The sequence below is a fragment of the Heterodontus francisci genome, chromosome 13 (genome assembly GCF_036365525.1).
Source record: "Heterodontus francisci isolate sHetFra1 chromosome 13, sHetFra1.hap1, whole genome shotgun sequence".
NCBI lineage: Eukaryota > Metazoa > Chordata > Chondrichthyes > Heterodontiformes > Heterodontidae > Heterodontus > Heterodontus francisci.
The window spans coordinates 3,357,834-3,371,257 of NC_090383.1; the positions used below are offsets into that span (position 1 = coordinate 3,357,834).

The window sequence follows — 13,424 nt, forward strand, 5'->3', positions numbered from 1 at the left end:
TACAGAGGTTAATCTCCTTTCTAAGCACAAGAAATTAGATTCGATCTTCAGTCATACTTCCTCATTTGTTCAAATTCCAGATTCAATTATACCAAGATAGGACAGAATTTTCCAGTGGGACTCCGAGAACCTAAATATTCAGGTCAATTTGCCATTGAGAGTAGTGAGTTGAAGACAGTCCTTTACAAAATAAATTATGCCACTTTGTAGATTACGTTTTAAAATCAAGAAATCTAAATTGACAAGGCAAACTAAATTCTTTCTTTTGGGCCTCCTTATCTCGAGAGACAATGGATACGCGCCTGGAGGTGGTCAGTGGTTTGTGAAGCAGCGCCTGGAGTGGCTATAAAGGCCAATTCTGGAGTAACAGGCTCTTCCACAGGTGCTGCAGAGAAATTTGTTTGTTGGGGCTGTTGGACAGTTGGCTCTCCCCTTGCGCCTCTGTCTTTTTTCCTGCCAACTACTAAGTCTCTTCGACTCGCCACAATTTAGCCCTGTCTTTATGGCTGCCCGCCAGCTCTGGCGAATGCTGGCAACTGACTCCCACGACTTGTGATCAATGTCACACGATTTCATGTCGCGTTTGCAGACGTCTTTATAACGGAGACATGGACGGCCGGTGGGTCTGATACCAGTGGCGAGCTCGCTGTACAATGTGTCTTTGGGGATCCTGCCATCTTCCATGCGGCTCACATGGCCAAGCCATCTCAAGCGCCGCTGACTCAGTAGTGTGTATAAGCTGGGGATGTTGGCCGCTTCAAGGACTTCTGTGTTGGAGATATAGTCCTGCCACCTGATGCCAAGTATTCTCCGAAGGCAGCGAAGATGGAATGAATTGAGACGTCGCTCTTGGCTGGCATACGTTGTCCAGGCCTCGCTGCCGTAGAGCAAGGTACTGAGGACACAGGCCTGATACACTCGGACTTTTGTGTTCCGTGTCAGTGCGCCATTTTCCCACACTCTCTTGGCCAGTCTGAACATAGCAGTGGAAGCCTTACCCATGCGCTTGTTGATTTCTGCATCTAGAGACAGGTTACTGGTGATAGTTGAGCCTAGGTAGGTGAACTCTTGAACCACTTCCAGAGCGTGGTCGCCAATATTGATGGATGGAGCATTTCTGACATCCTGCCCCATGATGTTCGTTTTCTTGAGGCTGATGGTTAGGCCAAATTCATTGCAGGCAGACGCAAACCTGTCGATGAGACTCTGCAGGCATTCTTCAGTGTGAGATGTTAAAGCAGCATCGTCAGCAAAGAGGAGTTCTCTGATGAGGACTTTCCGTACTTTGGACTTCGCTCTTAGACGGGCAAGGTTGAACAACCTGCCCCCTGATCTTGTGTGGAGGAAAATTCCTTCTTCAGAGGATTTGAACGCATGTGAAAGCAGCAGGGAGAAGAAAATCCCAAAAAGTGTGGGTGCGAGAACACAGCCCTGTTTCACACCACTCAGGATAGGAAAGGGCTCTGATGAGGAGCCACCATTTTCATATTGTCATGGAATGAGGTGATGATACTTAGTAGCTTTGGTGGACATCCGATCTTTTCTAGTAGTCTGAAGAGACCACGTCTGCTGACGAGGTCAAAGGCTTTGGTGAGATCAATGAAAGCAATGTAGAGGGGCATCTGTTGTTCACGGCATTTCTCCTGTATCTGACGAAGGGAGAACAGCATGTCAATAGTCGATCTCTCTGCACGAAAGCCACACTGTGCCTCAGGGTAGACGCGCTCGGCCAGCTTCTGGAGCCTGTTCAGAGCGACTCGAGCAAAGACTTTCCCCACTATGCTGAGCAGGGAGATTCCACGGTAGTTGTTGCAGTCACCGCGGTCACCTTTGTTTTTATAGAGGGTGATGATGTTGGCATCGCGCATGTCCTGGGGTACTGCTCCCTCGTCCCAGCACAGGCATAGCAGTTCATGTAGTGCTGAGAGTATAGCAGGCTTGGCACTCTTGATTATTTCAGGGGTAATGCTGTCCTTCCCAGGGGCTTTTCCGCTGGCTAGGGAATCAATGGCATCACTGAGTTCCGATTTGGTTGGCTGTATGTCCAGCTCATCCATGACTGGTAGAGGCTGGGCTGCATTGAGGGCAGTCTCAGTGACAGCATTCTCCCTGGAGTACAGTTCTAGGTAGTGCTCAACCCAGCGGTCCATCTGTTTGCGTTGGTCAGTGATTATGTCCCCCGATTTAGATTTGAGGGGGGTGATCTTCTTGATGGTTGGCCCAAGAGCTCTCTTCATGCCATCATACATTCCTCTGATGTTTCCGGTGTCTGAGGCCAGCTGAATATGACTGCATAGGTGTTGCCAGTAGTCGTTTGCGCAACGCCTAGCTGTTCTTTGTGCAGTACTTCTGGCTGCTTTAAGTGCTGCGGATGTTAAATCGCTGGGGGCTTTCTTGTAGTTCAAAAGTGCAATGCGCTTAGCGGCTATGACAGGTTCCAGCTCTTCATTATGAGATTGGAACCAGTCTGCATTTCTCTTCGCACTTTTGCCGTAGGTGGTCAAAGCTGACTCATAGATGGCGTCTCTGATGTGGGCCCACTTGGTCTCAGCATCCCCTGTGGGAGTGTTTTGAAGGGCTGTTACAAGTGAATTTAGAAATTTTTGTAACAGCTGTGGGTGAGAAATTCTGCTCGTGTTGATGCGCGGGTGGCCCTTCTGCTTGGAATGATGCAACTTCTTTGGTCTGAGTCTAACCTTGCTGCACACCAGGGAGTGGTCGGTGTCGCAGTCCGCACTGTGGAAGCTGCGTGTGATTTGAACACTGTTTAAGGCGGCTCGCCTTGTGACAATGAGGTCTAGCTGGTGCCAACGACGTGATCTTGGGTGCCTCCATGAAACCTGGTGACAGGGTTTAGTGTGAAAGAACGAGTTGGTGATGCAGAGGTTATGTTAGGTACACAACTCAAGCAGTCTCTGCCCGTTCTCATTCATCCTTCCAACGCCATAGCGCCCAAGGCAGGAGGGCCATGAGTCATGGTCGGCCCCAACCCTGGCATTAAAGTCCCCCAGCAGGAATAGGTGTTCGGTGTTGGGGATGCTGCTAATGATGTTATGGAGTTGTTCATAGAACTGGTCTTTAGCTTCAGGTGTGGAACAGAGTGTTGGAGCATAGATGCTGAGTAGGTGTACTGGACCAGAGGTGGTGAGCAGTCGGATGGACAGTATGCGTTCCGAGCCATTTGAGGGAGGCTCTATCATGCTGAGCAAGGAGTTTCTGATGGCGAAGCCCACTCCATGCTGTCTTGGTTCTTCAGGATCCCTGCCCTGCCAGAAGGTGTAGTCTTGCTCTGCTAGAGAGCCACTCGCGGGGAGGCGAGTCTCCTGAAGTGCTGCAATGTCCACATTGAGTCTACTGAGCTCGTTGTTAATGATGGCGGTCTTCCGAGAATCGTTGATTTGTGTAAGGTCTTCCGACAGGCCAGGACACATAGTTCTGACGTTCCAGCTTGCAAAGCGAAGGGCTGGTACCTTCTTTCCTTTTTTCATGTTGTTTGGTGCGGTGTATCAGTCCACCTTTCGGGCAATGACCCTGAGCTCCAAGCACCCATTGAAGCAGGCAGACTGTGGCGGGACAGAACCTTATTGACCGGGGGCTGCCCGGTTTGAGGCGGGCGGTAGCTGTCCAGTGAGGTGCAATGACCTCTCCCACCGACAAAGGCAACCCGTGGCGCCCAGTTTCTACGCTAATTTATCTGGACTTATAACCCGTAACTGCTGCCTTCCGTGTTGTTTCAGTCGCTGTGAGGCAACTATGGAGTGACCTCTCCATGGCGCATGCCTGGGCAAATTTATGGAGGTTGAGAGTTGCCCAGTCGTCAAAACCCCCCTCTCGGCCTTTCTGGTGGGGTCCAAAGGAGTGCAGGACACGACGTTTGGCACCAGTATGGCTGCAGGAACTGCCGGAAACATGCCAAAGGTGACACATGACCGCCTACGGGGTTCCGCTCCGGATTTTCTGTTAGGGTTTACTCCCTTAGCCTTGGTCTCTCCCGAGACGCCCACAAGGCAGTGGGGTTGTTGGGGCCCCTACACAGGTGTAGGATGGTGCCGGTGGGAGGAGGGGATGCAAGGGGGAGGGGTAGAGGGAGGAGTGGGGGGTGCAGGGGAAGGGGGTGCGGGGTGAAGATGGTGCGAGGGGGGGGCGGGCTGGGACGGGGTTGTGAGGGGGTGAGCTGAGAGGGTGGAGCAGGGAAGGGGAAACTAAATTAGGAAGTAATGATTAAGTGACATCAAACTTTTTACCGATAGCACTAAGAATAAACTTTGGCATTAGAGTCCCTATCCTTCCTGAATTGGTACTTAGTCTCCAGGAATACGTCCAATCACAGTTGATTACCCTATTTGGTAGCTTGTCCACGAGGTGGTCATGACACAATTAGATGGAGCTGCAATTTCTGTGTGGAAGGAGATGCATTCTGCACCAAAGCAGTAACTGGGTCCATGTATCAGCTGAAGACTTGCCAACGGCCGAGTCAGTCAGTCTGCTCTGGAGTCACGCTGCACCAATAAAGCTCCAGGTCCGCATGTTAAGGGGGTTTGTGACAAGTGCTGGATAAAGTAATGAGCATCTTGCGTGGAATACACTGCAACGCACTTTGTACCAAAACCAGATTCCTTGTACCACCTGGAAGGGTATGTCCCGGAAGAATCGAACTCCATGTTTTCCTGTTTGGAAAAATTGCAAGCCCTGGAGAGGACAGTACACGAGGGGAGGGAACTATTTGCAATGTCATCTAGCATTGGGGTTGGGAATGGAATTTAGGTGGTCTGCAGTTTAGAGGAAAATGGGTTGAGGGAACAGCTGTTCGGTTTGATGGACAAGGTAAACTTAGGGAGCATGGGAGAGAAACTAAAAGAGGGCTGGAGGGAGGTTCGGGGGAAATGAGGAAGCAGTACAGGCATGTGGAAAAAAATGTCTACGTCAACAACAAAAAACTTCAAGAGTTCTCCATTCATAATGTAAATGAAACTTAAACGTATCTATCAGAATTGGTGTGTTTGACTTATTACTCTGCAACAAAGCTCACAACATACATAATGATTCAAGCTTGAATCTGTGCAGGTGTCTTTTTAAACTCTTGGGTACCGTGCAAGATTTACAGGTACAAAAAAAAACAGACCGAAGCAAAATCAAACTGCTTCATATTGATCACAATCTTTATAACCCAAGATGATGTTTTCATTCTTCAAGTGTCAGTTGCATTGAAACCTAATGATCAAAGGATCACTTTCCTGATTCATTTAGCCACCAAATCCGACCATTTTTAGTCACATCAAAATCAGAACCCAATTTACAAATAAACCAAAAATATACATTGCCTGGTGCAGATCAAATTCCAGGGGTACAATTAATCTCAATATGGAGGGGGGAAATGGGCAGAGTCCACACGCTTGACCATTATCTAGTGACACATGCTGGAGCGCAAGAGAGAGAGAGAATGTGGGCAGTAAGTGCAGGTCCAGACTTGGTTCAGATGGCACTACGTTCAATAGCCTTCCGACATTTCCTGCCTGGATTTATGCATGAAGGACTGTCATTTGGGAAGAGCACGCATGTGGGGCATCATGAAACCACATCAAACAGATGTCATCGCCTTCAGAAGAAAAATGAAGGGGAAGAAAATTGGGAAAGCAAAGCGAAACTCATTGAAAGGTGATCGGAAAGCAGTAATCCAACATTGGAGTTTAGGCACTTGTCCAAAATATTCCAAGTTTTACTTTGCAATCAGTCGAGCATATAAATTATTCTGTCTTAAAGGCCTTAACTTCAAATATTCTTGGAGAAGGTTCCAATTAACAAAACAGATCAAAGTCTTTCGAGTTTCATAAACCTGTCCTTTACCGATGCTCATCTTACACAAATCAAATTCACTGATAAGTTTCGGACTGGATTGTACAAAGAACAATCCTAAAACAGATCACCCTCTGTCTACACATCTTTCAATTTTTGTAGAAACGTAATCACATTAATTGCACAATCTAGTACTGAATGAGCAGAAATTTCATCCAACTAAATATTGTGAAGACTAAAACCCATTGTCTTCAGTCCCTGCCACAAACTCCATTCCCACCACTCACTCCAGCCCTCTCCCTGACAACCGTCTGAGTTTGAACCAGACTGTTTGCCAACCTTGGTGTCATATTTGACCCCGAGATGAACTTCTGACCACATACCCATGCTAAGACCACCTATTTCCACCTCTGTCACATCGCCCAACTCTGTCCCTGCTTCAGCTCGTTTGCTGCTGAAACCCTGATCCATGCCTTTATTACCCCAGACCATCACTCCTGGCTGGTCTCTCACATTCTACCCTCTATAAACTTGAGATCATCCAAAATGCCGCTGCCCACGTCTTCCCCTGCACCAAGTCTCATTCCCCCATCACCCCTGTGCTCGCTGACCTACACTGGCTCCCTGTTAAGCAACACATGGATTTTAAAATTCTCATCTTTGTTCTCAAATCCCTCCATATCTCTGTAACCTCCTCCAGCCACACAACCCTCCGAGGTCCCTGTGCTCCTTTAATTCTGGCCTCTCGCGAATCCACGATTTTAATCACTGCACCATTGGTGGCCATGCCTTCATTTCCTGGCCAAGATGATCTGGAATTCCCTGCTTAAACCTCTTTGACCAAGCTTTTGGTCATCAGCTCCAGTACCTCCTTATGTGGCTTGATGTCAAATTTTGTTTGATAATCGCTTCTGTGAAGTACCTTGGGATATTTTATTCCGTTAAAGCTGCTGTATAAATACAAGTTGTTGAATCATACAACGCAAGTCAATTAAGACTATACTTTTCAGTTACACTGGCTCATTTGATTGGATTTAGTTGCATGTAAATTTTTACTGTTTTAATTCCAGCTCAGTTCTAGTGTGCATCAAAAATTAACTTTACCTTCCGATACATACAAAGTAAGTGCTCCAGAATAGTTTCTTAAACAACAAGCTTGCAAGAGCGTCATCAGCCAGAATCCAGACTTTTAGGGGCAGTACTCAAATGCAGATGTTTTCATTCTTAAATGCTGACATATTTCAGTGGTGTTAACTATTGATTTTGCAATTTTAAGAGTTAGATATTTTTGGAAATAAACTTAGAATCCAAGAATTATAGGTCAGCCCACGTAAATTCATTATATTTCATTGTCCCAATCTTTCAGGTCAGACTGCATTTATGTTAAGTGAATGTTTGCTATAAATTCCAGCTAATTGAATGCATTGTTCTCTGAATACCTTTCAAAACCTGTGCTACAACTTATACAAGCTACAGCAAGTTCATAGTAATACAAAGCACTTCACATTTTTGGAAAGATTGTCTAAATTTAGAATTTACAGAAAATGATGAACTGGACAGAGTTAAATATTTTAATTAATACAACTTTGGTTAAAGGAAAAGTTCAGTAGCTTATAATACAAGGAACAAAAATCCGACCTGTTTGCTACTCTACATGCAAAGTTACACCTCCCATTATAATGGCCCTGGAGTGTGAAAAATCAGAGAATCTTACAGCACTGAAGGAGACCATTTGACCCATCGCGCCTGTGCTGGCTCTTTGGAAGCTGTTCATTTAATCTCAATCTCCGAATCTTCCCCATTACACTGCACTTTAAAAGTACTTCATTGGTTGTAAAGTGCTTTGGGATGTGCCGAGGCAGTGAAAGGCACTATAGAAATGTAAATCTTTCTCTCGCGGCCCTGCAAATGTTTCCATTTTAAGTATTTCTCCAATTCCCTTTTGAAAGTTACTATTGAATCTGCTTCCACCGCCCTTTCAGGCAGCACGTTCCAGATCACAACAACTCACTGTGTAAAAATAAATTCTCATCTCCCATTATCACAAAGCTAGATGGACTTCATTAAAATGAATGGATTCTAGTTTATAATTTGGATGGCAGTGTATTACAGGTAAACTTTAGGAACTTTTACACAGAATACAGCTAGCAGTACGATCCCTGTTCCGTTCCCAATTGGCTGCATGATTTTTTTTTTTTGCGGAAACTGAGAACTGATGGCATTGTAAATCCCCAAAAATCTGAGCCTAAAGATCTCCTCTTGGGTTAAGGATATCTGTTCTAGAAAACGGTCATGAGAAGCCAGTCTAGTGTATTGTACTGCAGACTTCTTTAGCTGTTATATGAGGAAAGAAAAACCTTCTGAATTATAAAGCAACTCATTTTGTTTATAAAATCACTGTTCAGAACAAAAGCAAAAAAATCAAAAGGGTATATCAAGATGGCAGGACTGGAGACTCTTTCTTACAGAAATTCTATTTGAAATATGCAAGTCTTCTGGCACACTCACTGTATTTAATGTCTAGTTGACACTCTTTTCATGGCTTTGCAGACAATCACAATCTTAGTAAAATCTCCATCTGACCTGGGACACACTTACCCTTCCAAGACAGCTAAGAAGTTGTAATATTAAAGGACTTTTCTGTAATACATTTTGTTGGGTCATTTTCTTTTAACTCTTTAACAGGAATGGGCAGCAGACAAACTATCAGAGCCCTTCCAAAATAACACATGCAACTACTGAACAGTTTAGTGAATGATAGTGTAGGCCTCTCACCTGTTCCAGACGATAGTGGTCAGGGCTGTAGTGATCGTGCGTGTGTCCCAGAGCACAGAGAGGCTGGTGAGAGTCACTGATTGTAGGAGTGAGCACTCTTACTGTCTGCTCTTTCTTGTTTGACGAGTTTGAAGAACTATCTGTTGCAGCCTTTAAAGAAAACCAGGACAGGGCTTGTCAGCACAAAGAGCAAGCGAGTAACTAGATCTGATAGCAAACATACTTCACAGCTGCCCCACAACAATAAATAAAAATGAATTCAGATGCGTTAGAAAGATATTGCGATGCAAATACCCTACAGTTAACTACTGGCTGTTAGGTTAAAATCCACATTTGGACTGAGTCACATCCCCAAAGTAATTCATGACAGTTAACTGAAAGTTGGAAATGTATCAATTGATTACCAATGCACTTTCAACAATAACAATCTAATTTTAAGTGTTTCACAGCTCATGCTTTTGTTAAGAATAGTACAGGAAACTGAACAATTGCAAAAGCTGAAAACTTTCGTACCTAACGTTTGCTGGAAGTATGAATTTAACGGATAAAACTGCAGTTTTAAGCAGATTCCCCCCTCGCTTCCCTTGGGTAGCTCTAGAGCAAAGCTTAATGTGCAAATCATGTCAACATATTAAAGCCATTTCTGTGAAATGCCAGAATTAATGGTCCACGATTCTGACAAAAACTGATTATTTTTCAATAAAAATATTTTGTAACAAATAAACACAATCAGAAAATACTTCTCAGAGGTCTGGCTGTATCTGTGGAGAGAGAAGCATAGTTAATGTTTCAGATCAATGATCCAGCTGAGTATTTCTAGCATTTTCGGTTTTTACTTCAGATTTCCAGCATCTGCAGTATTTTGCTTTTGGTCAAAGTCCTTCTCCCCAGAACAAAGGAAATAGTGTGGTCCCCAAACACACTGTATTCATTTACTCCCACCAGAGCTTTAGACACATGTTTCTTCTTTGCTTAAGATTTTGTTTTCCCCTTGATTTAACTCAAGATCTCCGCCCTAACATTGGAGCTGCAAAGTTACAATATGGTCACTGCAGTCTGTTTAAATGTGCAATCTCCAAGGAGGTGAATCAATTAATGATAAATCGACAGGTCACTGTTAAGATAATACAGTGCTATACACATTTAGTTTTGTTGTACAAATCTGGCACAGCAACTATTATGGGACAACAAAAAGAAAGAAAAGCTGGAACAACTGGGAATCAGCAATGAGTTTTTTTTTTTAAGCAGGATGTGAATGCATTCCAGTAATATATAATTACATCTGCCTTGGTAACCACAGGGAACAGCTTTAGAGTGCAGTGCTAACTTGGGCCTGTGTAATGTATAGAGAACGAGAGCTTGTGCATCTAGGGTAGCAGCAGGTAGTGGGGTGCAGGAGAGTGCAACAGGGCAAGTTAAACACGCTCTCTTTCTTATGATGCAGATGCAGAGCAACAGCACAATGTTACATTCAGGTGGTTAAGACAGATAGTCAGGGGTAGCAGAATATGTCAGTGCTGATGCTTTCTTGGTACTTGTGAACGATGATCCATGATCTGTTCTGAGTGATCACAGTCCACACACCGAAAAGACTCTAATTTTCCATTTAGTATCTGCACCTGCTGTGGTTTCTGAAGATGTGGGTTAGGATCGCCCATGAGTTTTGTGGAAGATTGAAGCCAGAATCTGCTGCTGGGTCTGTCACCAGGTGTTTGTTGAAGGTGGCTGCTATGTTGCCAGAGTGAGGTCGTCCACACATGCAAACCTGCGAGTCTCCATTGGCGACATCTTGCTCATGTGACCATTGAAGAGTGCTGGTGTGAGGACTGAGCCTCGCGTCCAGCTGTTGTTGAGGAACCGGGATGAGCTGACCGTCACCCAAATGGACACATTGCCCTCTATTCAGCATCATCTACAGCAGGCGCAGTGATTTGCCGTAGGGGAATATCCTTGCGAGCTTCAGCATCAATTCTTTAATTCAGCCTGTGCTGGAGGCCCACGACAGGTTTACAAAGGCTGCATCAGTCCTGGATTTCTTCTGGAATCCAGCAATGTGCATGGTCAGAGCCAGAACTTGATCACATCACAGCAGCTGTGATTGGCTGGAATCCTGCTTGTTCTTCAGGGATCATTGACTTGACGAGAGGGCAGATTCTCCAGAGGATGATAGGTTCCTGCAGTTTATATGTGGTATAGAGGAGTGATAGCAGCATCTAGCTTCCGGGATTGTCAACTGACTTCCCTGGTTTGAATATCGCCTCCCACCATGCTTTCGGGATGCAACTGGATTCTATGTTATTACAGTTTTGCCAGCTGTGGGAGTTGGGCCCCATTGATGAAATTCTAGTTTGGGGGGGGGTGGGGGGAAGAAATCCCAGCTTCACCACAGTAATATCCTTTCCTCATTGCACTAAACCCTCCTTCACTTCATCTGTGAGATCTTGTGGAAGGATCGAAGTCATTGGCTGGTGCAACTGATGAGGGATCTCACTTGGTGTTTTTATCGAGTGAGCTTTTGTGTTGTCTATGGGTCTGGAGGCTGTGGTGCTGGGCTTGACCTGACCTCTGGGGTTTGATATCCCATCGAATTAGAGGCTCCAAGACATCACCGGCAAGGCCCAGTCACAGCGATTGGAACGTGTGAAGTCCAGACCTTCAATACACTCAAACCATCACTGGCAACCAGCTAGAAACACCAGCAGGGACTTTGCAATCTGTGCATTTCCCGATTGGTGTCTCTTCTTCCTAGAGGTCCCAGCCCAGCCCAGTGGGTGGGTGGGGCGCTACTTGGTGGCAGTGCCAAGGAGGCCAATAACATTCCAGGTGAGGTCCCAGAGGACTGGAGAATAGCCAATGTTGTTCCTTTGTTTAAGAAGGGTAGCAAGGATAATCCAGGAAATTATAGGCCGGTGAGCCTTACGTCAGTGGTAAGGAAATTATTAGAGAGGATTCTTCGGGACAGGATTTACTCCCATTTGGAAACAAACAAACTTATTAGCGAGAGGCAGCATGGTTTTGTGAAGGGGAGGTCGTGTCTTACTAATTTGATTGAGTTTTTTGAGGAAGTGACGAAGATGATTGATGAAGGAAGGGCAGTGGATGTTATCTATATGGACTTCAGTAAAGCCTTTGACAAGGTCCCTCATGGCAGACTGATACAAAAGGTGAAGTCACACGGGATCAGAGGTGAGCTGGCAAGATGGATACAGAACAGTCATCGAAGACAGAGGGTAGCGGTGGAAGGGTGCTTTTCTGAATGGAGGGATGAGACTAGTGGTGTTCCACAGGGATCAGTGCTGGGACCTTTGCTGTTTGTAGTATATATAAATGATTTGGAGGAAAATGTAGCTGGTCTGATTAGTAAGTTTGCGGACGACACAAAGGTTGGTGGAGTTGCGGATAATGATGAGGATTGTCAGAGGATACAGCGGGATATTGATCCGTTGGAGACTTGGGCGGAGAAATGGCAGATGGAGTTTAATCCGGACAAATGTGAGGTAATGCATTTTGGAAGGTCTAATGCAGGTGGGAAGTATACAGTAAATGGAAGAACCCTTAGGAGTATTGACAGGCAGAGAGATCTGGGCGTACAGGTCCACAGGTCACAAAGTGGCAACGCAGGTGGATAAGGTAGTCAAGAAGGCATACGGCATGCTTGCCTTCATCGGTCGGGGCGCTGAGTATAAAAATTGGCAAGTCATGTTGCAGCTGTACAGAAACTTAGTTAGGCCACACTTGGAATATTGCGTGCAATTCTGGTCGGCACACTAGCAGAAGGACGTGGAGGCTTTGGAGAGGGTACAGAAGAGGTTTACCAGGATGTTGCCTGGTCTGGAGGGCATTAGCTATGAGGAGAGGTTGGAAAAACTCAGATTGTCTTCACTGGAACGACGGAGGTGGAGGGGTGACATGATCGAGGTTTACAAAGTTATGAGCGGCATGGACAGAGTGGATAGTCAGAAGCTTTTTCCCAGGGTGGAAGAGTCAGTTACGAGGGGACATAGGTTTAAGGTGAGAGGGGCAAAGTTTAGAGGGGATGTGCGAGGCAAGTTCTTTACACAGAGGGTGGTGAGTGCCTGGAACTTGTTGCCGGGGGAGGTGGTGGAAGCAGGTACCATAGAGACGTTTAAGAGGCATCTTGACAAATACATGAATAGGATGGGAATAGCGGGATACGGTCCCCGGAAGTGCAGAAGGTTTTAGTTTAGACAGGCATCACGATCGGTGCAGGCTTGGAGGGCCGAATGGCTTGTTCCTGTGCTGTACTGTTCTTTGTGTTGTGGGGATGCGGATCACCACTGTTTTGATAGCTTCCCTTTAGCAGTCTTGGTTAGCTTTGGCCAGATTCCACAGCGGGATTCGTTTCAACAGAAATCACAAGGATTTCGATGCCAATGTTGGCTTTTGGGAAAGTATTTTGTGGGATGCGATAAGGGTGCTGACACTTTGACAGTGAGATTTTAAAAAAACTCAAAAAGCAGGAGATTAGACACGGTTCTGGAATACAGAATTTAAAAGAAAAACAAACTGAGTAATGGCATGGAAATTAAACAGCAGATATGTCGAAGCGTAAATGTACACGCACACAGAGACACACGCACACAGAGACACACAGAGACACACAGAGACACACAGAGACACACAGAGACACACAGAGACACACAGAGACACACAGAGACACACAGAGACACACAGAGACACACAGAGACACACAGAGACCTCAGCTCAATCACACGTATATCCCCAGTCTAGAATTTACCCCAAGTCAAAAACCAGCAAGAGGTCTATACGTCTGTAATCCATCACTGGACAGTCTGCTGCTTTGTAAAATATTTTTCCGAGGTTACAATCCAAAG

The 13,424-nt window shown here is 45.5% G+C and overlaps 1 protein-coding gene across 2 annotated transcripts in view; it reads right to left on the reverse strand.

Moving 5' to 3' along the window:
• spred2a (sprouty related EVH1 domain containing 2a) overlaps window positions 1-13,424 on the reverse strand; it is a 146,872-nt gene that overhangs the window by 5,547 nt on the left and 127,901 nt on the right. For both annotated transcript variants that reach the window (XM_068044266.1, XM_068044265.1), the window contains one exon: window positions 8,569-8,718. In XM_068044266.1, the coding sequence (XP_067900367.1) occupies window positions 8,569-8,718 (150 nt within the window). The remainder of the gene's footprint in view (window positions 1-8,568; window positions 8,719-13,424) is intronic.